Source organism: Homalodisca vitripennis, chromosome 4, assembly GCF_021130785.1.
Source record: "Homalodisca vitripennis isolate AUS2020 chromosome 4, UT_GWSS_2.1, whole genome shotgun sequence".
Classification (NCBI taxonomy): Eukaryota; Metazoa; Arthropoda; class Insecta; order Hemiptera; family Cicadellidae; genus Homalodisca; species Homalodisca vitripennis.
Window position 1 is genome coordinate 186001950 of NC_060210.1, and position 23078 is coordinate 186025027.

General features: G+C 36.8%; 1 protein-coding gene across 1 annotated transcript in view; it reads right to left on the reverse strand.

The window, feature by feature from the left end:
• Positions 1-314: 314 nt before the first annotated feature.
• Positions 315-23078, reverse strand: part of LOC124360750 (E3 ubiquitin-protein ligase UBR4-like) — a 124107-nt gene continuing 101343 nt past the window's right edge. Inside the window, 29 exon segments of the mRNA XM_046814624.1 lie at positions 315-544; positions 1315-1474; positions 2310-2634; positions 3400-3558; positions 4460-4621; positions 5648-5886; positions 7130-7366; positions 7789-7923; positions 8947-9060; positions 9575-9862; positions 9950-10165; positions 10883-11074; positions 11188-11364; positions 11900-12090; positions 13007-13204; positions 14335-14554; positions 14819-15019; positions 16304-16465; positions 16575-16710; positions 16843-17051; positions 17785-18093; positions 18755-18931; positions 19460-19679; positions 20202-20230; positions 20233-20438; positions 20860-21034; positions 21299-21496; positions 21626-21770; positions 22640-22851. Coding sequence (XP_046670580.1) covers positions 477-544; positions 1315-1474; positions 2310-2634; positions 3400-3558; positions 4460-4621; positions 5648-5886; positions 7130-7366; positions 7789-7923; positions 8947-9060; positions 9575-9862; positions 9950-10165; positions 10883-11074; positions 11188-11364; positions 11900-12090; positions 13007-13204; positions 14335-14554; positions 14819-15019; positions 16304-16465; positions 16575-16710; positions 16843-17051; positions 17785-18093; positions 18755-18931; positions 19460-19679; positions 20202-20230; positions 20233-20438; positions 20860-21034; positions 21299-21496; positions 21626-21770; positions 22640-22851 — 5460 coding nt within the window. The 3' untranslated portion in view covers positions 315-476.

The following is a 23078-nucleotide window of genomic DNA, read 5'->3' on the forward strand; positions in this document are numbered from 1 at the left end:
AGACAGTTAATATATTGATGAGTTAAACACTTTGAAGAGTATTGAATAATTTTTAAACAATGAAAAAGTACATAAATTAATTGATGTAATAATATAAAATATAATCACACCATACTTAAACTTTGAATTTGCCCAGTTGATTTGTTCAATAAGTATCGTTTAGGTGGAAAATGAACTGTGAAATTGGTAAAACTTCTTAAATAATTTACTGCATAGCCAAACAAAAATAAATTTTTCTATATGGGTGTCATTGAAATTCAGATTTAGGAATAACAATAATTTGGGAGGTAAACACGAATAAAGCATAACACTTCTCAAAATGTATTCCTCATATTTATTTCAATAGAATCAATTTATGAAGCTGAATACAGAGAATATATGGTGATCAGCCAAACATACCATTTAAAAAAAATAAACTAGTGAAAAAAAGAGTTGAACTTGAAACAAACGAAGTCAGTGCAACATCTACGTCTATTCTAGGAGGTCAGTCCTGTGAGGATGTCCTTGATGTAGGTCGAAGGATCAGTGATCTCGTTCAGGAATCCTATATAACAAAGTACTCCACATTACTAAACAATCAATTCTTGTTTTGAAACAAATGCAAAATAATAACACTCACTCTTTGCACAACACAAAATAGTAAAAAGCAATTACAAATATATTATGCATTTCAACAACCCACAATCCAGGGCATAATTAAATTAAGATACTTAATCACTATTATGATCTGAATTAAAAATAAAATATTAACAAGATCATATTGAAAAATGAAAACTGAAAAATTTTGAAATATTTCTTTCATTTACAACTCGGGAGTATGCTTCTTCCTAGTAAAGCAATGAAAAGAAACTTTAAAGTGGATTGAAACTGTATAAACAAAGACTTTCCTAGTGAAATGTAGATTCTATATGATTAAAAAAGTAGGCTTGTCATTCTTTTTCATTAGGCATGATATCAATTAGTAGTATTTTGTATGAATTAATAAGTTTTCATGATATAAAGTGACTTATTTTAATAATTATAATTTTAGGCTATAAAACAAACATCATATTAAAAATTGTAATCCAGTAATTATTACTGGCTATACACAGATTGTAGTTGCATTATAATAGTCTTTATGAGTGAGTTCCAACATTTGTAATGATTTCTTCATAAATGATTAGAGAGGTTTGACATTACAACTTCAGTTTGTGATTGAGTTTACATGTTTCTGAAATTGCACAATTAACTGAAGTGTCAGAGACAACAGTATTGTTTTAGCAAAGACACGGATTTTGTAAATTTATGGCCTTGGAATATTCAGACTGTTCATACCAAGGACGTCGCATAGTTCCTCGAAGGATGCGGATGGTAGTAGTTCCTCCGTGTAGGCAGCCATCAACCTCTCGGAACACCGAAGCAGAGCCTCGTCGTTGTGGCGGATGTAGTCCGCCAGGCTGGTGGGCCATTGCTCCTCACTGGTCACAGTGATGCCCTGTCGGTCATGGTTCAAAGTTAGAAGATGATTCCAGAACTACTTAGTTCTACCACTGAATTCGTTGGTGAAATCAAATTTGACGAAACAACGCTAGAGAAATAAAACTACTCTTAAATTATAAGTTTCTTTCTAGTTCATAATGAAATGTTTCATGTAGAAGTGATCTCTCTGAGGTCTAACATTGTCATAAGACAAGCTTCATCAAAATTTAAAAAGTTTGTTGTGTTTGTAATATTAATCATTGTTTAAGAATTAAAAAATTTAGACCTATATCCTATTGTTTATTACATGATACTCCTTTGCCATACCATTAGAAATAAAAACTTTTAATATTTAAAATAAAATAATTGATAAGTGCATAAGCAAATGTTGAATAGTACATTTCAATAATAGTCTCGAAAGTTATCTATTGAGGAATGAGATCGGATTTACACACGACACGAAGCTGAGCATGAAAAATGCTATAGATACTTCCAATAGAACTTTCAAGACAAGTATTGAATAATGAAAAAAAGCAAACAAATTCTTTTAAAAGGTTATCTGACATTTCATAATAACTATTCTTTGAACATAGGACCTTCAAAACAAATAAAGGAATCACAATGATATATTTATGCAAGAAAAGAGATTTTTACGTATAGAAAGTAAATGTTTGGGAGAGGAAAAATCTTAACTAAGAGAGAAAACAATGACTTTCGCAGATCTCAGCTGTATTGGAAAGAAGCCCACTAACGTACCGAGCAATGAAACATAAATTTCAGACTTCTTGTCAAGGTGCAAGTTGTTAGCATTTAAGGGATAGTTTAGTTGGACGATTTAAATTTATCGTCACCTTGAAGTACTGCTTGTAGATGGTGTCGATGAGACCAAAGAAGACCAGAGTACTCTTGTAGACACTGTAGTCGGCAGGGGTGGGATCGGAGATGGTGTGAGGGCCAGCAGGTGGTGTGACGTGCCGGGCATGTGCCAAAGTCAGCAGACGACGCAGGTGTCCCAGTCGCGTGACGCGCCATCGCGCAGGTGAGTGCAGGCACAGTGAGAGGGTAGCCCAGTACAGCGGCCCCTCCGCTTCGTAACTGGAGTCCAGCCACCGCTCTCCGCTACCACACTCCAGGTAGCTGGCTAGGTTCTTCTCCTCACGCCCTCCACATCGTGTGCTACATAAGGAAATGCACATGAATATCAAAATTTACATTTTTATACAGAATATACATATTGAAATCTTACATCCGATGCCATCAAAATTTTGTTCAGTTGACACCAAGCAGAAACATTGCTGACACAATTGAGATAGCATGAAACAATCAGAAAACTGGCAGCCTACGATAAAGAAGACATATTAAACAATTACCAATTAATGTTTCTGTTTTCATTCTAAGTTTCAGCCAATCACGATGCAGCTGCCCTCCCTTTATCTCATATGTAAAGCAGATATCTATTATTGGCAGTTTCGGTTTAACATCTGTTGACTTATGATGGCTCTTCATAGTGAAGTTGATATATTTCAAGAATTTAGTTATCTTACCAAAGTATCAACATGCTGTGAACAGGAACTCTTAGGTGATACTGATGATTAGGTGATACATATTGGTTACTGTTGTTTTTTGTTCACAAACTTAAACTCGCAACATATTAACTGTTAAATGAGACCACATGAGTCAGCATACTTATTATAAAAAAATGGTCAAAACAAAAAAAAATATAAAGAAATGAGCACCAAATAATAATATGTAAATTTATACAATTTACATGTTTTTTCATACTATAATAAAAAAATACAAATACGAGGACTGTAATGAAATATTTTCAAATATTTGGTAAATATACATTAAAAAATGTCATCATAATCTTATTAACCTTATATGTTCTGTTAACAAACATAGTCCCCTCTTGACTACACTAAGTAAAATGTGTATACTGACGTGTTAATGACGTAGAGAGCCATGTGGAGTAGGTAGGGGATGAGGTGCATGTTTGACTGGGGACCACCACCTCCTGCATCCTCATGGAAACTCTTCTCTTGGGCAAACCTCAGTAGCAGCAGCTTCAGGTCATGGACAGTCGACACATAGCTGATGTCCCTGTATCGATAACAACACAGCCATAAGGGTCAGATAACAGATAAGATGCATAGGACCTCTCCTGCAACTTGTTGCATTTCTTTTATTTGTAGAACCTCAGCTAGCAGTTGTAGCTTCAGTTTTTAAGGTATTGACACATGATGTTCCTAAATTGACAATAGGCAACATCTAATATCACTACGTTTCGAGGATTGAAATCCACCCTCTTCTCCAGGTGGAAAAAACCTTAAGGCATAAAAAAATAAATGTGGTAAAGGACTGCCACTCAAAGTTAAAGTAATTAAGTTATTTAACACAGTGCATGAAATCCAGACTGGAGAGAATTAACCCAAGCAATTTCTTGCAGTTCGTCAGGTATCACTTTATTATTTAACTTTTGAGTGGCAGTCTCTTGCCACATTTTCATTTTTTTTTAATGCCTTAGGGCTTTTTTCACCTGAAGAGTCTAAATTTCAACCCACGAAACACAGCGTTATACTTTTTTGTAACATATAACGATATCAAATATCCTTTACATTAAAAAAATTAAAAACTTTAAACAAAGAATTTAATACCAGACAAAAATACAGGAAACCAAATGTTTTGAAATTTTGAATGACCGATATTTCTCAGCTTTAAATATAGAGTCTGGAAAAAATAGCACAGGATCTAAAATAGATCCTTGTGGAATACATATTAATCTTGAATTGGTACTCTTGATCTTGAAAGGATTAAATCAGTTACAAAAGAAGAAAATAATGTTTTGATACTGAAATAAATAGTTATTCAGAGATATTTAAGTTAAACTGTGGATATAAACCTAAAAAAAAATTAAAATAACACTTTGTGTAGTAGTATGACAATTTTGCTAAAGCCTTATGATAAAGTTGAGTTCATAATCAACATTAAAACAGAAATTGACCTGTGCCCGGTACACTCCTGCAGGTAGGTGTTGTGCCTAGCCAAACAGCTGGCGAAGGCCGACTCTGGAACCTGGGGGCCCCACAACGGTAGCAGACCATTGCAGCGAGTATTGGCGTTCTGAAGGGCTGCAGATTCCCACTCGTCTCTTGCCCGTGCCAACCTGCAGACCATTACATCAGTGACATAACTCAACTAATCACTATCTCACTGTAGCGATATACAGAGAGATATACCATAAAGAGAAATAATGAGACAAAGAAAGACATTTTGAAATACTAAATAGCAAGAAATATGTATTCACAACTTCGAAACAACAGAATTTGAAATTATATTGTACCCGCATTTTAACATATTGCATTGTTATACGTAATAACAGATGTCAAAATACTCTTATTAAACTACTTGTAGTTTTAAATTTATTATATTGTTTTGAAGAAACTGAACCCTTTAAATTCCTTAATGGTTTTTTTATAATTTGAAAAAGTGATCAAAAGTGTCTTATTTTTTAACACTTTTAACAATACATACTTACTTACTTACTGCCGGGGCGTAACAAATCTCAGTCGATTCTTTGCCTCGACATTATTATTATGTATTATTAACATTATTATTATATATTATTACATCTTATTATGTATTATTAACAATACATAATAAATGAAAAAAAAAAACAACATAATATTTGTTAATTATCGATATAATTATCCATTTTTAAAATCATCCAAATCTATATTAACCCATTATGTTGACGCATAAGTAAACGCATATCTGTATCCCGTGAAATGGCTGAAATTAGAATATTTTACTCAGATTACTGGAATTCTAGATACAATTTATTTCATTGTATACTATGCTGTCAGAATTCCCCAACAACATAAAAAATACATACAAGTATATAAGAAATGTTTTGTACAAATTTAATTATTTTGTATTTGTGGCCTTATGAAATAATCATATAATTTGTACATACGAAAAAAATGGTTTTTATAACTCAAACATTAAAATTACAGTACAGAATGTTTTTATCTGCTTTCAAAAACACTTTTCAATTTATAAAAAAACTACTTCGATCATCCTAGAAATTAACTAACAAATGGTTCCATCTGTCTAGACAAATGGTATAAATTGGCTGGTTAATGTAAGCTAATAGGTTAATATGTCACTGTACTTGACACATTGAACACACCTGACAGCACTCATGTGGCAGTCGATGTGCACAATGTTGAAATGTGTCACGGTGCTGTAGCCCACAGTTTTGCGAGCCTTCGCTTCAAAGTCGTCTACATTACATCGCTTGGTGTAGGTGTAGATCCCCAACACTTTGCCTGGCTGGAACTTGTAGCCTTCACGACAGATGACACATACCAACCCCGTCTCTTCACCCAGGTCCTCAATCTGCTGCAGGATGTTGCTTTCCGCAGTCACCTGCAGTCAATTTGTCACAGTTTACCATAATTCGGAAGTCTATTTCAGAAGAAAATGATAATGAATAAAATTTCCCATTAGGATAATTAAGCATAAATAATTCATCAGTACTTAGTCAGCCTTCTAGCACATTTGGAAAATAAAGAAATTATTAACACATTGTTACACGCATCCATGGCAAAATGTCAAAAAGACACATTTTTATTGTTTGGGAAAAGAAGATGAGGAGCATCTACGTTATCATCCCCTACCACCATTACTACTTGTTTTGGGAAAAAAACCAATCTGCAACAGACTTTGATCTGGTACTGATTGAGTTACTTGTGATAGCGGACTGTTGTGCGCAATTTGCTAATAAGTGTATATTTACTTTATTATTTTTTACTATTCTGTTTGCTCTTCAGTATGTCAGTATCAGTTTGTGTTATAGTGGCAGAAGAATAAGTCAGCTGCAAAGTACAAATGTGTGTAATTACAGTACAGCTTGAAATGTTTAATTTTGCAATGTTGAGGGAAATACATATTTTTTTAATTTAGAAAAATTATTTTATGTTAAATCCCATATGTGTTAAAGACTAACAGAGAAAATTGTTCTCATTACTTACTTATATTGTTTGTATAGCTGTTTACACAAGATGTGAGCAAATTTCCGCAAGGTATGTAAAGACGTGAGCAAATTGCCACAAGGTATGTCAAGATGAGAGCAAATTGCCGTAAGATATGTCAAGATGAGAGCAAATTGCTGCAAGGTATGTCAAGATGTGAGCAAATTGCCGCAAGGTATGTCAAGATGTGAGCAAATTGCCGCAAGGTATGTCAAGATGAGAGCAAATTGCCACAAGGTATGTCAAGATGAGAGCAAATTGCCGTAAGATATGTCAAGATGAGAGCAAATTGCCGTAAGATATGTCAAGATGAGAGCAAATTGCCGCAAGGTATGTCAAGATGTGAGCAAATTGCCGCAAGGTATGTCAAGATGTGAACAAATTGCCGCAAAGTATGTCAAGATGTGAACAAATTGCCACAAGGTATGTCAAGATGTGCACAAATTGCTGCAAGGTACCTACTTGTGCATAAACACCAGGCATGTAATAACATGTTAATGACTCGTTAAATTTATTGTGCTTCCATATTTTTATTTTAATGGAATCAAATCTGGAAATTCAAGCCCAGCTGTGATTTGAGAAAGTGTACAAAATCTACCATTAGTGCTTGTATTCCTGTCACTCAGCGTGAGACTAACCTGTCCCTTATCGTTGGTTCTCATGCCGAGTGCTCCCAGCTGTTTCTCTCGCATGGCCATGGCGAGTCGCTTCTTCTCGGCCCGCGTCTGCTCGCGCACCTCCTGTATCCTTGTGGCCACTGCTGCATTGGTCTTGAGCGCTTCCAGCAGATTCTCTGCCAGTGAGCCTACATGTTCATCCGATGAAACTTGCTCCAGCCTGTGTATTATCGGGATACACTCTGCTGACACTGCCAGCTGCACATACAACAGGATAATATAAGCCACTTTCAGACACAGAGCGTACATATTTATTTACGTCAATTGAATTGAAAGTTGTGACAAATATTTTAAAATGCATAGCACAAATGTAACCATATTAGTATTACAAATTATCACAATTTACAAATCATGTTTTTTATTTCAAAATTAAGTTAATGATTTTAAATATGAGTAGATGGACTCATAGGATATCTTAGCGGCAGATTCCCTAAGGCACAAAAACGTTATTCTGAAATCAATTATTAATCTTGTTTTATATGGAAGATTTACTAAAAATCTTTGAATTCATGGGTAAAATCTGTTTGTGCTATTAAATTAAATAAAAATAGAATTTTAACCACAAAGATTAAAACCTTTTTAAATACAACACAACAAGAATAACTCGACTGAACGCATACCTGGGTAGCTTCATGTTGAGTGGCAAGGCCGGTGAGGAACCTGAGGATGTACTTGAGGGAAGGTCGTGAGATGTACTCCTTCCACTCCTCACTGTCGGCCCTCAGTAGAGTGGGCTTAACCGATGGAGCGTGCATCTGTACATCAGGTCACCACATTACACTCTACTTATCGGTGACAGCAAGCATTTACATCACAGTTGTCACTATTTGAGCATGTAATATTGTTAACTTATTGGTGAGAATTATGATAAATAGAACAGGTAAGAGAAGATCTCTGGGAAAGAAAGGTTAAGTAAGTCAAACTGAAATAGAACTTGCAGGATTCATATATATATATATATATATATATATATATATATATATATATGCACTTCTGGTTTAAGCGATTTATATTTTCAACGCCGATGTAGGGTTTACCTTGTTGCCACAATCAAGAAAATCTGTCAGAAGTGTATGTTTATAGCCACTTTACACGTACATGTACTTTATTATAAAGTGGTCTAACACTCAAGCTTTAAGTTCAGAAATTTATTGTAAAGACAAATAAATTACATCAAAACTTAGCGCCTTCAAATAGTGTTTGGCTATTTAATGTACGTAACTCTCGTAATTGCAGTTTATAATGTGCAGGAACTTTTATATTTTGCAGCACTGCCTGGTGGTGAGTTACATCAATGGTCATAGCATATAAACCTTCTACATGGAAAAATACATATATATATACAAATTTGCATAACGATCGGCCACATAGTTTCTGAGCCTATAAAGGACAAACATTCATTTATATATATATATATATATATATATATATATATATATATATATATATTGTTTTTAAAGGTGAGGCCAATCCCCTTTAAGTTTCACTCTGCCCATCCTCATGGTCCACTGGCCTGTGCAATGATCTTATCAAACAGAATAAGGCGTAGTCGATACAGAACAGGGTCGATGGTACTGATAAAAAGTGCAATGGTCACAAATGGATTCAAACCTGGACTATCTCTAACTCAGACTCAAAGTCCAACGTTTTAGACCACTCGACCACCGGCATTCCCAGTATAGAAGACAGGAGACAGCAGCAAATTAAAGGTACACAATAACCACTGATATCTGCCATCAGTCAAGGGGGTAAACAAACAAAGTATTAAAATAACTCACCGAAATGTACTCCAAAGCCTTCTCCACAATTCCTAGTGACACTATGTAGTCCTTGAGAGTGTTGCCTTGAGGCGTATGATCAATGCCAGCTGTCAGGTTGCAGAACAGCTCCAACTGTAACACAACTAAACTGTAACACAAACTACGCTTGATGGGCAGGATATTGCCCTTAATATATTTTAGGTGTTGAATTCTTTTGGATTTAATTCTTATTCAACCCGTTGACTATTGTATAAAAAGGATAACCAAATGAGTTAGCACATAATTTTCTGTAAGCTAATTGACGTATTATGACAACTGTTGGGAGTTTTTTTGGACATTTTTCAGTTATCTTGATAGTGCCACTCTGCAAATACTATATCTGTAAACCAATGACAGTTATGACAATGTGTAGATCTATTTTCCATGTACAAATTACGTTACTGCCCATCCGTTTGTTACTGATCAAATACACATTAGCATGAGACTATCTTTACGAACAGGATTCTCATACTCACCAAAAGTTATGACAAATGTACTATGTTCCTAAAAATATTATTCACCTTAATGCTGTTATGAATAAATTTGTCATGTTGAAATTTTCAGGACACTTTTTCTTACACTAACAGAGCCGCACAGAAAAACAAACCTTTTGCTCGTTCTCAGGTGTATGCTCGAGATCAAAGCGGTTGAAGTCGAGCGGGTGGGGGCGGAAGTGGTCAATGAGTACCGCCATCTTGTCGTGACTTCCGTAGGTGAGTGCAGCCAGCACTGTAGTGAGGTGGTGAAGCAGTGAGGGGTTACTGCGTACAGTCGCGCACGTCTCTGTCATCTCCAACAGACTACGAACATGTTCTGGTCCGCCCAGCGTTGTTGAAAACCTGCTGAACTCCTCTGGTGACAGGCTTGATGCTCTCGACAACACTGTCTCCATCACCTGTCCACAAACAGTTTGTGTGAATTACTCTTGTAAAAACAATAGATATACAGTAAACAATACGTGTCGGATATGTAGGACACTCACGTCGAGTATTTGCTGGGTGAGAGTAGTCTGGGAGGGGTCGGTGAGGCACAGCTGGAGGATGTTAAGCAGAGAAGACACTGTGGCCAACTCCGGTCGAGTCAACACCTCCACATTGCGTTTCACCTTGACACACAGGCATAACAGCTTGAGAAGCACCTGGAGCAGTGACCTGGACCGGTTGGTATCTCCGATGTTGGCTAGTCGTTTCAACATCACCTGCAACAGTCAACCACATGAATAAGTTTTGAGTACATACAGTGTTTACCCACTTCCTATATTTGGTAAAGGTATTTTTTAATTTTAACAACCATATCCTGCCCTATGGTACAAGGAGTACATTCTGAAATCTGTTACTTCTGGACAACACTCCCTAGCTGAAAAGACAAACTTAAGTTGAAACAAAGATGTCAAAGGCTCATATTAATAATTATGTTTTCAACATTAGTGCTTTCGAAAACATCAGCACTACCCACTGTGAGTGACAGATCCATTATAGTAAACGTTCTCTATGTTTAAGTTCTGAATCTCTTGCGGAAAGTAATTTTATGAAGAACAATTGTCAGGTTGGTGTTGCACGTATCAATATTGACATGTAACTACTATAATCCCTATAATTTCCACGAACAATGATGTTTGATTTGGGATATTTGAGGTAAATTGATATATTGAATATATAGTTCCAACTTCACAAAACGAATACTTTCACTTTCAGTCCCTTCTTCCTCACCCATTCGCTCCTCTTCCTTTTTTTATTAATAAGCCAAATGTGATTTTCTTTGTGAAGCATACAATCCATAATTTGATTAAAGTTTCTTTCTTAATACATTTTCAAATTGTCTACTTTGACAGGGATTATCTAAGAATTCGAAAAGTAACGTCTTATAAAAAATTAAAGGTAGTAACCCTGATACCTTAAATGTCCACACATCTCACCTGCAGACCACCGCAGTCCGCCATGACATTGGCCATCTTGTAGACCTCTTCATTGTCCACCTCCTGTTCACTCTTGGCAGTGAGAGTCTCAACAAACTCCTCCGTGGCGTCTCCCAGCAGCCCTCTCATTCGGTACACAACCCTCATCACACCTCCTTCTCCACCTTCCGCCACCCAGATCTTCTTGTACACCTGCATTGTACAAGTCATGATCATCAGTTACACTCAACGCTACCTGAATTGTACGCTAATAGGTACATTTATAATAACAACTTAAGTAAAGTTATTACAGAATGTGGACAAACCTCTCTGACGGATAGGTCGAGACTGATGATCTTGTTGTTGACAAGCAGTTCCATACCGTTGTCGTCCTCTAGCAGGGCAACCAACTCACAGTCCTGGCAGATCTTGTTTTTCACGTCTCGCATCAGGGGACCAAGACCCGGCTCATTGCTGTTGTAAGGATTCCCTAACATGCGACCCTGCCAAATACAACAAAAAAAACTTAAATTAGTATGAAATTCATTAGAATAATGACTGTAAGTATGTTTTTTGTTCATATTCTGCTTTGAAAGTTCACATATTACAGAGAATAACCTTACAAAATGGAAGAAAGTAGAGCTTGCGCTTGAAGTTTTCAGTTTTGGTTACTACTAATTACAATCTACAATTAATCTCTAAGCTTTTGTATGAACTGATTAGATTCTCGTCAAATGAACTGATTGCTTTTTATCATGAGGCTAAACATTATGTGTACTTTAATATTGTTTATATATATTCTTAAAATTATTAAATGTATTACTTATTAAAATGATTACTTAGTAAAGCCTATTTATAGGTTTTGAGCATATACTATTGAATAATATAATTTTTGTTTTAGTATTGAATAATAATTTTAGTTTCAATTCAATATAAATTCTTGTGCCCATAAATTGATTACAGTTGCCCTAAATAAACATGATTAGAACTCAAAGTTAATGGAGTTATTATAATATTGAAAATGCCTGAAATCATTACTTGTAGGAAGTCCTCCTGTTGCGGGTCCTTCTCTAGAGTGAGATAGAATTCTCCAACGTCGTTCTCCTCGGGGTAGATAATGGAACAGAGTCTCTCAAACACAAATACAGGCGTTCGCACATCGTCCGGGCTGCACTTCTCCACAGTCTCGATACAGATGGCCATGAACGCTTTAGTTTCTGCCTCTGTGCCTACACAAATTGTATATTTGTCATTTATAAGGTCAAGGCATGTCTGACCCCAACATAAAACACAAAATGATGGATCTAATATAGCACTTAAGAAGTATTATCCTCATAACCTAATATGAATAAATTTAGTATTTAATTTTAAATTAGACATTAAAAACATTAACATTGCATTCAGAGCTGGTGCCACGTAATCTGGATTTTGAGAATGATCTGAGTCGTGTGTGTTGGAATCATCTTACTCTGTCACCTGCCATTCAAACTAACCTCTAGGGTGACATAAGCCATACAAAATGGTAAATCAACTTTAGATGGCTGAGTTTGTTTACAGATTTTTAGCTGACATCAATATAGCTAAGAAGTCAAAATCCTTGGTTGGCATTTGTTAACAATTCAGGTTGGTGATTAGTAATAGCTGGCACACACAATAACTTCATGTAATAGTGTCCAACTAAGCAAAGTAAAATTTTTGTTTGATTTCAACATTTCAATCCATTAAGAGAAGCACTCCTCTGTTCTTGCTCTGTAGTTAACATTCTTTTTTTTTTTTTACTTTTAGGACAAGAAGCTTAGAAAATTGCACCTAGTCCTATAAGGACCTTTGCCCAGCTTCAGGAGTGACAGGATATTTTGGATGGGTAAGGTTGGCAGTAGGGGCCTACTCCTTTTGAGATTCATGAGGAAAAGTTTAGGACTAATCTTGTCATGTCCAACTCCAACAGTCATCTCCCACAGTAGACTAGACCTATCGAATTACCCTTGCACCCCAGAATCTCAACATTTATGGTTAGTGATGTGCTGATGTGTGTACATCTATAAGGTTGCCCAGATTTTGCTGTACCCAGTGTGGGTTTCAACTGGAAGGTATAAATCAGCCAGAAGTGAACCCTCCCGGGAGGGAGGGGGTTAACATTGTTACCTGTAGTCATTTCCTCCAGCAACTCCAACAGCTTCTCCTGGGTCTCGTCTATGAGCCGAGTGCGCTGTACCACCAGCCTGCGCAGGGACAGGTAGCCGTTGAGCACTGCCCCTACCAGCCGTCCCTTGTACAGCTGTTTGATACTGTCCTGCTCCAGGAATGAAGCCATCAACTCTGTCAGCATTTTCAGTGCGTAACCTAACACACCAAAATACAGATGGAGTCGTAAGTCCAGTTCTATTTACTTATTACTCATGTTAACTGACTATTTTATTGGGTACTTTGATACAGATTTTGATGGAAATGTTTATTTAAATTTGGTTTTTTCACTACTTTGATTTATGATGATAAGACAAAATTCCAAGTATCAGATGCAATCAGTGTTGCCAACTGTACATACCAGTAGCTTATATGAATAAAGAAGGTGAAATCACACCAGTGAATGCCATTTCTATATGATGAGAATACATAAATTACCAAAAATCACCAACAGTGTGTAATTGAAATTCCAAATTATTTGAGACAAATAGTGATTTACTTTTTCAAGTTATCATGACTTCTGTAAATCAACACATTAGAAAAAGTATTGCAATTTTACAGTTATAATTAGACAAATTTGTGTGGTGATTCTCTCTGTTTATATTGCTATTACAAAGTATATTATATGCCCACATAAGATCAGACAATCCAAAACCAATGATCATTAATTTAAGAGCCCAGCTGTACAGGTTGTCATTTATTTCATCCCTATAAGAGCAATGTTACCACAAACACTTTTAAGCCCTTATTTATAGTTGTAGATTTATGGGAGTTGTCTTAATTTAACGATATTTAAATGTAGATGTTCTTTTTATTTTTAGGATATTTTCATTAGACATTTAGAAATAAGTTTCAAACATTTTAGTATTCCTTCTCATGACCTGTACACCAGTGTTCCTGCTCCCTGGCCGAGGTAGAACACCTTACTACAGACTTAACAAGCACATATGAAGTTTTCATGTGAGGTATCAATTCCAGTTTAAAATTGTTGAATAAAGGTGGCTCTCCACATTGTGGCCAAATTATCTCAAGATTTTCACTCAGCAATGTTTCAAACCATTGTAAACTGGACAACTTAGATGAATTGTCTACTGCCTGACATTCTTATACTTACTTCACATTAAATGAACATTCTGATCTTTAGTAACTGTCTGTACCCGTAGTATTTTACCTTTCGATTAATTGTGCCATTTCACCAGAATGAACAATTGTTTAATTCAGACACAGTTGGAATATTTTAAGTTACAAATTGAAATACAACACGTGATACGAAAATAGAATATTCTGACCTTGAGCAAGGTCTGAGGTGAGGGTGGTCTCCTCTAGACGATGCAGCTCCTGGATCTCCCTGGTGAGAAGATCAGCCAGGTACATTAGCACACCCTTCACTGCCAGATACTGCTTCCATGGGGACTGCTGGACTAGGCTCTGGTACAGAGACAGAAACTCTGCAGCACTCTCCCCTGCTGCTCCCAGTTCGGCCAGGAACCCAGTTAGCAAGTCCAGCATCTGCAACACACGTCACGTCAACAACCCACACAACGCAACTTGAATATATTTAGGTGAAATTTATAAGTCAATGTGAAAAAGAAAGAAATTATAACGAGAAAGATGTTTGAATGGGAGGAGAAAATAAGATAAACCAAGGGAGGAATGAAAAAGAAGAGGTGTGGGAATAAGTACTAAAGAAAGATGTGGAGACAAAGTATGTTGGAGAAAACTGTTTGCAAATCTGTTTCAGAAGAATGATGTAAACATGCCAAGTGACGTTACCTCTTTCTTGCGCACAGGGACCTGACAGATGCTCTCCAGCATGTTGCACGCTACTTGGCGGGCGAGGCGAGAGCTGGTGTTAAACAGCACACTCTTGAGCCAGGCGGAGTCCGTGAGCCTCAGTGGCTGTACAGGACTGATGGTGCGCTCTCTCCACCGCTTGGCGTACTTCTCCATCAGGTAGTGGCTGCGCACCTCCTCCTGCCATCACATCCATCACATTACTCTCAGCCAATAAACGTGAATACTGTATGTAATTTTTAATAATTTACTTAACAAGTGATGTAATGGCTTCTGTTACGACATTAGAGGTCAAGTTCCAATAATGTAGACATGATATGCTTTATGGTTTGACAATCTTCATTTTCAGAGCACTGTAAAAACTAAAGCTGCGTTTCTTTCCCCATTATAGAAACTAATTTCAGTTATAAACCTAGCTCGGTTTTTATCTGAAACAGAACTCATCAGGACGTTATAAACACCTTTTAGTTTCAAGGGGCCTTGTACTGGGCACCTGTTCTGATCAACTAGCTGTATTATTCAGTTATTGTAACGAATGGCCTCATTATTGCTAGTGGGGTTATGAAGATGGTTGCATGTTTGGTTGATGGAATAGGATGATTTAACATGTGGGATTAAGTAAAAATATTAAATGTGTACTGTGGCAATTAGGATGTTACTTGAACAATCTGGTATCATTAGGACTATACAAACTACCAACATCAGAACCCATAAAAGTGAAACCACCTGATATCTAATGAGGGTGATTTCAGACCAAAAATCTGATCAACAGTTTAAAATGATCCATTGACATGTTTTGTAACATACAATGATAGTGAAATCCTTTGGAACACATTACAATGCTATTTTCAATATTTAATCACCATCTGTGGAAAGTCCACATCACTGATTGTAATAAATTAACTGTAAGCTTGTAATTTATTGTAGCTTGCACATATGTCTAATCCATAACAAGAACCTCTAAAAACTAACTAAAAAACAATACCGTTTTGCAGATTGATACTGAGTAACTTTCTTTAGCCAAAACAGCTAAATTAAAAATAATAGATAGATAAAATGTAAACATTCTGTGGTATAAGTGGTCAATATTCTCAGTCAGCAAAGATGAAGTTTCAGTAGGACATATATCAAATAATGTGGTTAGAGCTCGCTTACATTTTCAAAGTGGAAGGTCAGTCCTCTTCTTGACACAGGAATACTAGAATAGAGCATAGATTGAATATTTTTGCTCACTAAACATTTTGTCAATGGAAAAAATGGTACAGTTTTATAAACAAGTGTATTTAGTGAGCAAATATATTCAACCTATTCTTTGTTTGAATTTGATTTTTTACGATAGCAGGATTGAGAAAGAAACAGGATTTCCTCGGACATTAGCCCAAGAAGAGGACTAATGGTAAATGTAAAGGTTCTCTTCCTACCCTCTTCAAACTTCTCTAACAGATAAAACTGGCAGACACTGACCTTGGTAACTGGTTTGACTGGGGGTATCTCTGCATCCTTGGAGTACATCTTGCGTCGCCACGCCTCGAAGGTGTGATTGGGGTCTCTCTCAAGCCACTTGTTGCGGTCCACATGGACCCCTTCAGTGGGTCTCAGGGTGGCCAGTGCGTCCAAAGTCTTGTCCTGAACACAGTCCACATATTAAATTATTATTGGTAGAACAAAACCACTTTACACGTTTGTAAGGTACAGCGCTAAGTGAAAACCGTAGTGAGTGAGTGAGTACACAAACCTTGTTCTTCTTAGAGCCTGGCTGGTCTGGTTTGATGAGACTCTGCAGTATCTTGAGGCAGGGCAGCAGCACAGACTCCATCACAACTGGGGACTTGTTGTCTTTGCTGGCCATCAGGAACAATTGCATCACGGATCTACCACAGATCATCCCGTAAACAATACAATTCAAAGACTTTCTTTACTGTTCCATCACTAATCTTCTAATGTAAAAAGAATGGATAAAATATTAAGAGTTTTTGTGACATTGTTTAACTGACAGTTTATACCTGAGTTTGAGCTCCCAGCAGGAATCCTCTTTCTGTATGAGAGCAGCAAGTAGTGCTATCTCTGGCCGCACCGAGTAGCCCAGGTCCACGGTGCCGTGTCCCCTCATGGTCACAGAGATGCGCTCCATGATTAGCGAGCACAAGGCCTCGGTGGCCTCCGGGTTGTCTCGTGTAACCATACACAACAGTTGACGCACCTCCTCTTGTACCTGTATACACAAACACAACTAAATATGTATATTTTATAATAATTCATAAAAACTACCCGCATTTGGTACAGACAAAACCAGATGCCAGCCGAACCACATGTTCTAGGAGTGACTGATGACAACATGACATGGATATAGCATGCTATAATGTGCAAGAACTAAATACCAGCCTTTAAATCATGAAAGTGAATAAAAAGCCATATTCACAAAAGCATAGATGTCCAAGGAGGAATAAATCACGAGAACCTAAAGTAAATTCTGATTCCATAAAAAAAAAAAAAAAAATATGGATTCTACACTGCCTGGACCTTACGAGTCACCTTCTGCAGATAAGTCTTTGAAGGGCTTGAAAATTAAGACAGTTATTTTCCTTCTACATCCAAAGCTATACTATAGATTAACGGAACGAACCTTCCACGCTTCGCTAACCACCATGACTGCAACCAGTCATGCTCCATCACCACACATTGTTTGAGAAAAAAACTCTCATGTTGGTAAAAATATGTACAGTCTGCAGAATTAAAGATTTTCATTGGAACAAAGTTGAAGGTCTCTGAATAACTGGATGATATCAAGATCTTTTTACTTCTAGAAGACTACGTACACTGGAAAGATATTTGAGAGACATTCTGCATTGGACTAATATACAATTTCAATATCAGCTGTTTGTGCTTTCTAATGTACTTATACATTAAAAATAACTTTATTATATTGATGGCTTATTTAGACTAACCTGAACAGTTCCCTTGCGCAGGTTGAACTCTACAAGCTCCTGTATGAGGCCCTGGGCGCAAAGCACTTTCCGGCTGGAGGGTGTAACGGCCAGGGCTCGGAGTAGTGTAAGACAATGTTCAGTGGCGGCGCTGGCACAACCGTAGCAGCGGCCTGCACTGGGGTGGGAGTTGGCAGCACTGGCCCCCGGCTCCTGCCTACTGCAGCTGGCCGTACCCAGACCTGCAGTGCTGCCACTACGACCGCCCCGTGACTGTTCTAACTGCACCCTGTCGTAAGCCACCAGTTCTCGCCGGCATGCATGTACCCTCTGTAGTAAATAGTTGTAAGAAGCATATTAAATCTGTATTTGGAGCTAAAATTTATAACAATATTGCAAATGAAACGGTAATCTCAAAGACAAACAAGAAGTTATAATAGCTCCGTTTCTTTCTGTTTGTATAACCCACTAAAGCCTGATTATTATTATTATTTTTACTTTATATAATTGTAATCAATCCAAAAATATTATACATAAAGTAAATGATTCTTCTACAACTACTAATGCTTAATGTGACAACATATAGCAAAATGTATTTATATTATACATTTATTAAAAAACCACTGATATTTAAGTTATATTTTGGTATACAACCTAAAATGATCAGAAGGACATTGAATTTTTTCAATCCATCATTACCTGACAAGGAAGAAAAATGTTAATTTTTTAAATTATAACGAATTTTAAAAATATTAATATTTAAATTTCCTTTATGTATAAAATAATTTTTTTCATCAATTACCAACTTAATTGGAGTATTTAGTCTGATTACAAATTTTGAAATTGGAAATTGATTTTTTATTGATCCCTTTATATAAGATAATATCTTCTAATACGACTACTAGAGTATTAAGACAAAATTGATGAGCTTCATTCAACAGGCTTTCTAAAATCTAGTATACATACATCATAGTATACATATATTATGTACCTGTATGATGCGGCTAAGCTCATCGAAGGAGTTCTTGCAGTCGCCACAGTAGCGCTGGGCCAGCAGCTGTATGGCTCTGTTTACCTGATTCACTACCGCAGTGCTGCTGGTGGCCTGTGTGGTCGTCTCCTCACCACTGCGGTCCAGTCTGTGTTCACTGATCTTCACCAGCAACATCTGCCAACATACACTCATCCTAAGTTACTTCTCACACCATTTCTCTACCTCAAAGTATCATTTGTAACTTTGTCCTAGTTGTTGATTTTTTATATAAGATTTATGGATAGAGATTCTCCATTTCGCTTGTTGGTATGTTTTGCTTTAATCTAACCATATTTGCATAAAAGTTAAACTGAAAAGTAAATTAATTTTTTTGAGAGCATAACATTTAACCAAAATATTTTTAATGTATGAGTGAGTGAAGAAGTAGTCGATATATTTACATCTCATAAGGCTTTGTAAATCTAACATAAGTGTTCTAAAAATTAAAAAGTACTCGCACAAGTGTATTATATCTGAAGAAAGAGACAAAAATTATGTTGATGAATAAAGATTAAAAAACCAAAATTTCCATTATTTGATGTACGAAAGAGCACACACTGTTAAAACTAATTAAGTTTATTATTAATTACAATCTAATCAGAGAAATTACAATTTTTAATTCTACAACTCTTTATTTAAGCTAATGCTGATACGATCACGTACCTCGAGAGTAGGCTTGTTGCCGACCAGCTGCTTGTAGACGCGGTCTGCCTTCTCTAGGTGGCTGTTGATGGTTGTGATGGCCTTCTTACGGTCCTCGTCGTTTTCTATCGGGTCCACAGCACAACACGGTCGCCCTGTCAGTGTGTAGTCGAACTTGGCGTACTTGCAGAACCCACACGCGTGGCACAGGAACGGGTCTTTCTCATCGTAATTTATGGCCCTGATAAACAAACCATGACATATATTACACATCTGCTTTGAAACAAATCTAAAATATTCTCATTATTTCTGGCTAACTGAAATCAGCACAAGCCCCGTAATATTTCTGGAAGTGATCTTAGAGAACCCTACACTTTCATTACTCTTTAAAGTATCATTGCTTATTATTGCAATAATAAGACTGAAATTTGTAAGACTAAAAGACACACATACTATCTTGTATTGTATTCACAGCAATGAGACACAACTAGACGAAACTGATGTTTTCAAGACAAATGCTCACTGTTTGAAGTTTTTTAAAATGTATATTTTAGCAGATAATCAGTTTAAGCGTTGTTAAAATGGAGTACAAAGTGGCTTGCAATCAATATTAGTATTGATACTATAATAATACACTTATTATACTATTGAAATATTATGCCATCTACAATATACGTCACCTTGCATACAATCAGTTTATGCCAAAAATATGGCTTCAAGTGTGAATATTTTTCAACTCCCAATGTCAACATTGTGTTTTTACCTGCACTTGTGACACTGGAAGACGTTCTCTCGCCACAGTTTGCACACACGCCAGGGTTGGCCGGGACAGAGCTGCTGCACCGCGGGCACTGCAGGCTCTCTGAGGAGGCTTGGAGGTTCTCGTAGAAGTCTGCATACTCAATCATCAGGTTACAAGCCACAATCGGCAGCGGGAACTCCATCTTGACCTCTGTCTGACTGGAAACCAGACTGACCTTCTTGGCTTTGTGCCACATTGCTGTAACACACCGAAAATATTGTAAACCAGTGACAATTTTATGAAAACTAGTTCAAATAGGCTAAAACACTTGTTTCGGTATTCAATAATTGGTTCAGTTTTGACCCAAATTTCTAAGAAAGTAACTTGTAAAAAAATTTAAAATGGAATAAATATAATAAATGTCGCTAAAAAAACCAAAAGTAATTACGAGAAGTGTGAGCTGGAGAATTAAGCTGAGAGGAAAATTCCCTTACTTTTGTGTATGGCTAGATTAAACTATCAGGGTACAGTATTGAAATAAATTGTAGGTTTAACAAGTCAACTATTTAATTTTCCATGTGCTTGTTTTTTTTTTATGCTACCAGTCAGATTTTACCACAAGGAGCAAGAAGTTAGCCTTTACTCAAACTTCAAAAACCCGAAGACTGTGATAGGTTACCTGGTTTGTTCTTGAGCTCGACGACCGCCTGCACTGTTCTGTTGTTGTAGTAGATGTTAATCGTGCGCACCATCTTGGTCCGCTTCAGGTCTCCGATGCGCAGTGTGATCTTGCTGATTGTGTGACTGCCCACCAGCTTTACTATCTGAGTGGTCGTGGTGAACTTGGAATCAATCTGGTGAAAACATTTCAACGTTTGTTCATGAATACCACTCAAGATCAATACAAATATAAACTTTTCAAGACATTCTTAGACATCAAAGTAAACTATATAAACCATTAATTATAAATTGCACTGAGCTTTAAGATAAAAGAGTTACGGTCACACTGGCGGAAGTGAAAAATCTAGCCCCAACCAGCACTGAGGAAAACCGAACCAAAGATGAAATAGGTCCGTAATTAATCATTTATCGTTTGTTCCCTCACAGTATCTACTGACCTTGATACTGGACAGTTTGATGCTGGCCATGGGAACTTCAGGATTGTTGCACACCAGACAGGGCTCGCTCTCCAGGTAGAAGCCGTCCAGCTCCACGTACTGAGCCAGGTGGGTGTAAAGGTTGGTGTTGGGATGGTGTGACAAGAGCAGGTTTTGTGTGTGAAGCACGTTCACAGCTTGTTCTATGTACTCGTTCATCTGTAACCATTATCATTCAACACACTGTCAAGTAGCCAAATGACTAATAGTGAGAACAGTAAGCTGCAGTAGTGAACATGAACTACTACTACTGGATCAAAAGATTGTGTTAATAGATTCAAGAGTTACCTTGGTAGAGGCACTGTTGCACTTGATGGAAAAGTAGCCTAAGAGATCTACAAACTGCACAGCCTTGCGTCCATACGCTGGCAGATTGGGCCACAACGACCACATCAGGTCCAGAACTGTCTCTTGCTCGCCCTTGTCGGAGTTCCTGTGATCAAGGAAAGATTAAAACTATTTATCTTCATCACAAACATTCAAGAAAACGTTCAATTGGTAAGTATCTCAACATTTGACTTCAATCACAATTATATCCTACAAGCATACTATTATTGAATTTGAATCATTCAATGGTTTCAATTGGAACATTCAAACCAAATAGTATGGCAACATGTTTGGCTGAAACAAAACATATTATAGAAGACCTTACTTCAGTTCAGTCAATCAAGACCCCAACAGCTTAATGATTTATTTTAATGTATTTGGAATATTACTGCATGCCAATTTTGTTTGGATTTCGGGAATCGGATCTGACTTTTCTCTTGCTCAACTTTTCAATATTCAAGACTCATGGTAAGGTAACTATGAAGAGGTAGTTCCAGATACAGCAATACTAATTCCCAGATGGTTGAGCCAGATATAGTGAAACAACCTCGAGTTGTAGTCCACAAAACATTGTTACATCCTAAATATTCTGTCCTTATTCTATCAGTATGAAAGATAATAGAGCAATTTGAAAGATAGTATCATTTTAAAGATATTAATAATAAACATTTAACAGCTACTGAGCTTTTTTATATAAAGTGTATAATAATTAATTTGCATTTTGTGTTTAAACAATGAATTTAAAAAGCTCATGATTGATTTTCTGATTATTCAATGTTCAGACAGAGTTCTTATTTTCCTATCCCTACGAGCATACAAGCTGATAGTGAGGCCTCATGGAATTAGTTTTAGAATTAGGAAATGGAATTTCAATGAGGTCAATTCACGATGATCCAAGACTCAGCAGATCCCTTACAGAACACATCTTTCCTCATATGACCCCTAATTAAACAGATCGCTTCAATGTATTCTTACTTGTAGATGGCCACCACCAGGGCGTGAGCCTGCCAGCGGATGTTGGTGGTGTTGGTATCCAACAGGAAGGTCCGGATGAACCGTGTCAGTAACTCCCTTTCCACACACTTGTTCAGCTGTTTGACCAGTGCCGTGCAGTTGTTGGCCTCCTCACTATCTCCCTCTTTCTCCGGCTTGCTGCTGCTACTGCCGTTCTTGCTCGACTTGTCATTCTATAATTATGCATTTAATAAGTTAGATCTCACAAGAAATCAAAATGAACTAGCTGTAGTTACATATTGCAAACAGCACTCATTCTTGACACGGAAGATTAGTTACAAATAGTACTATATTGATAAAAAACAAATTTAGTTCAAGGACATGTAAATCAAATAAAATTGTCTAGTTACTGTGTGAAAGTGGTCTGAATGTGTCTCACATACTAACAACTGGTAAACAA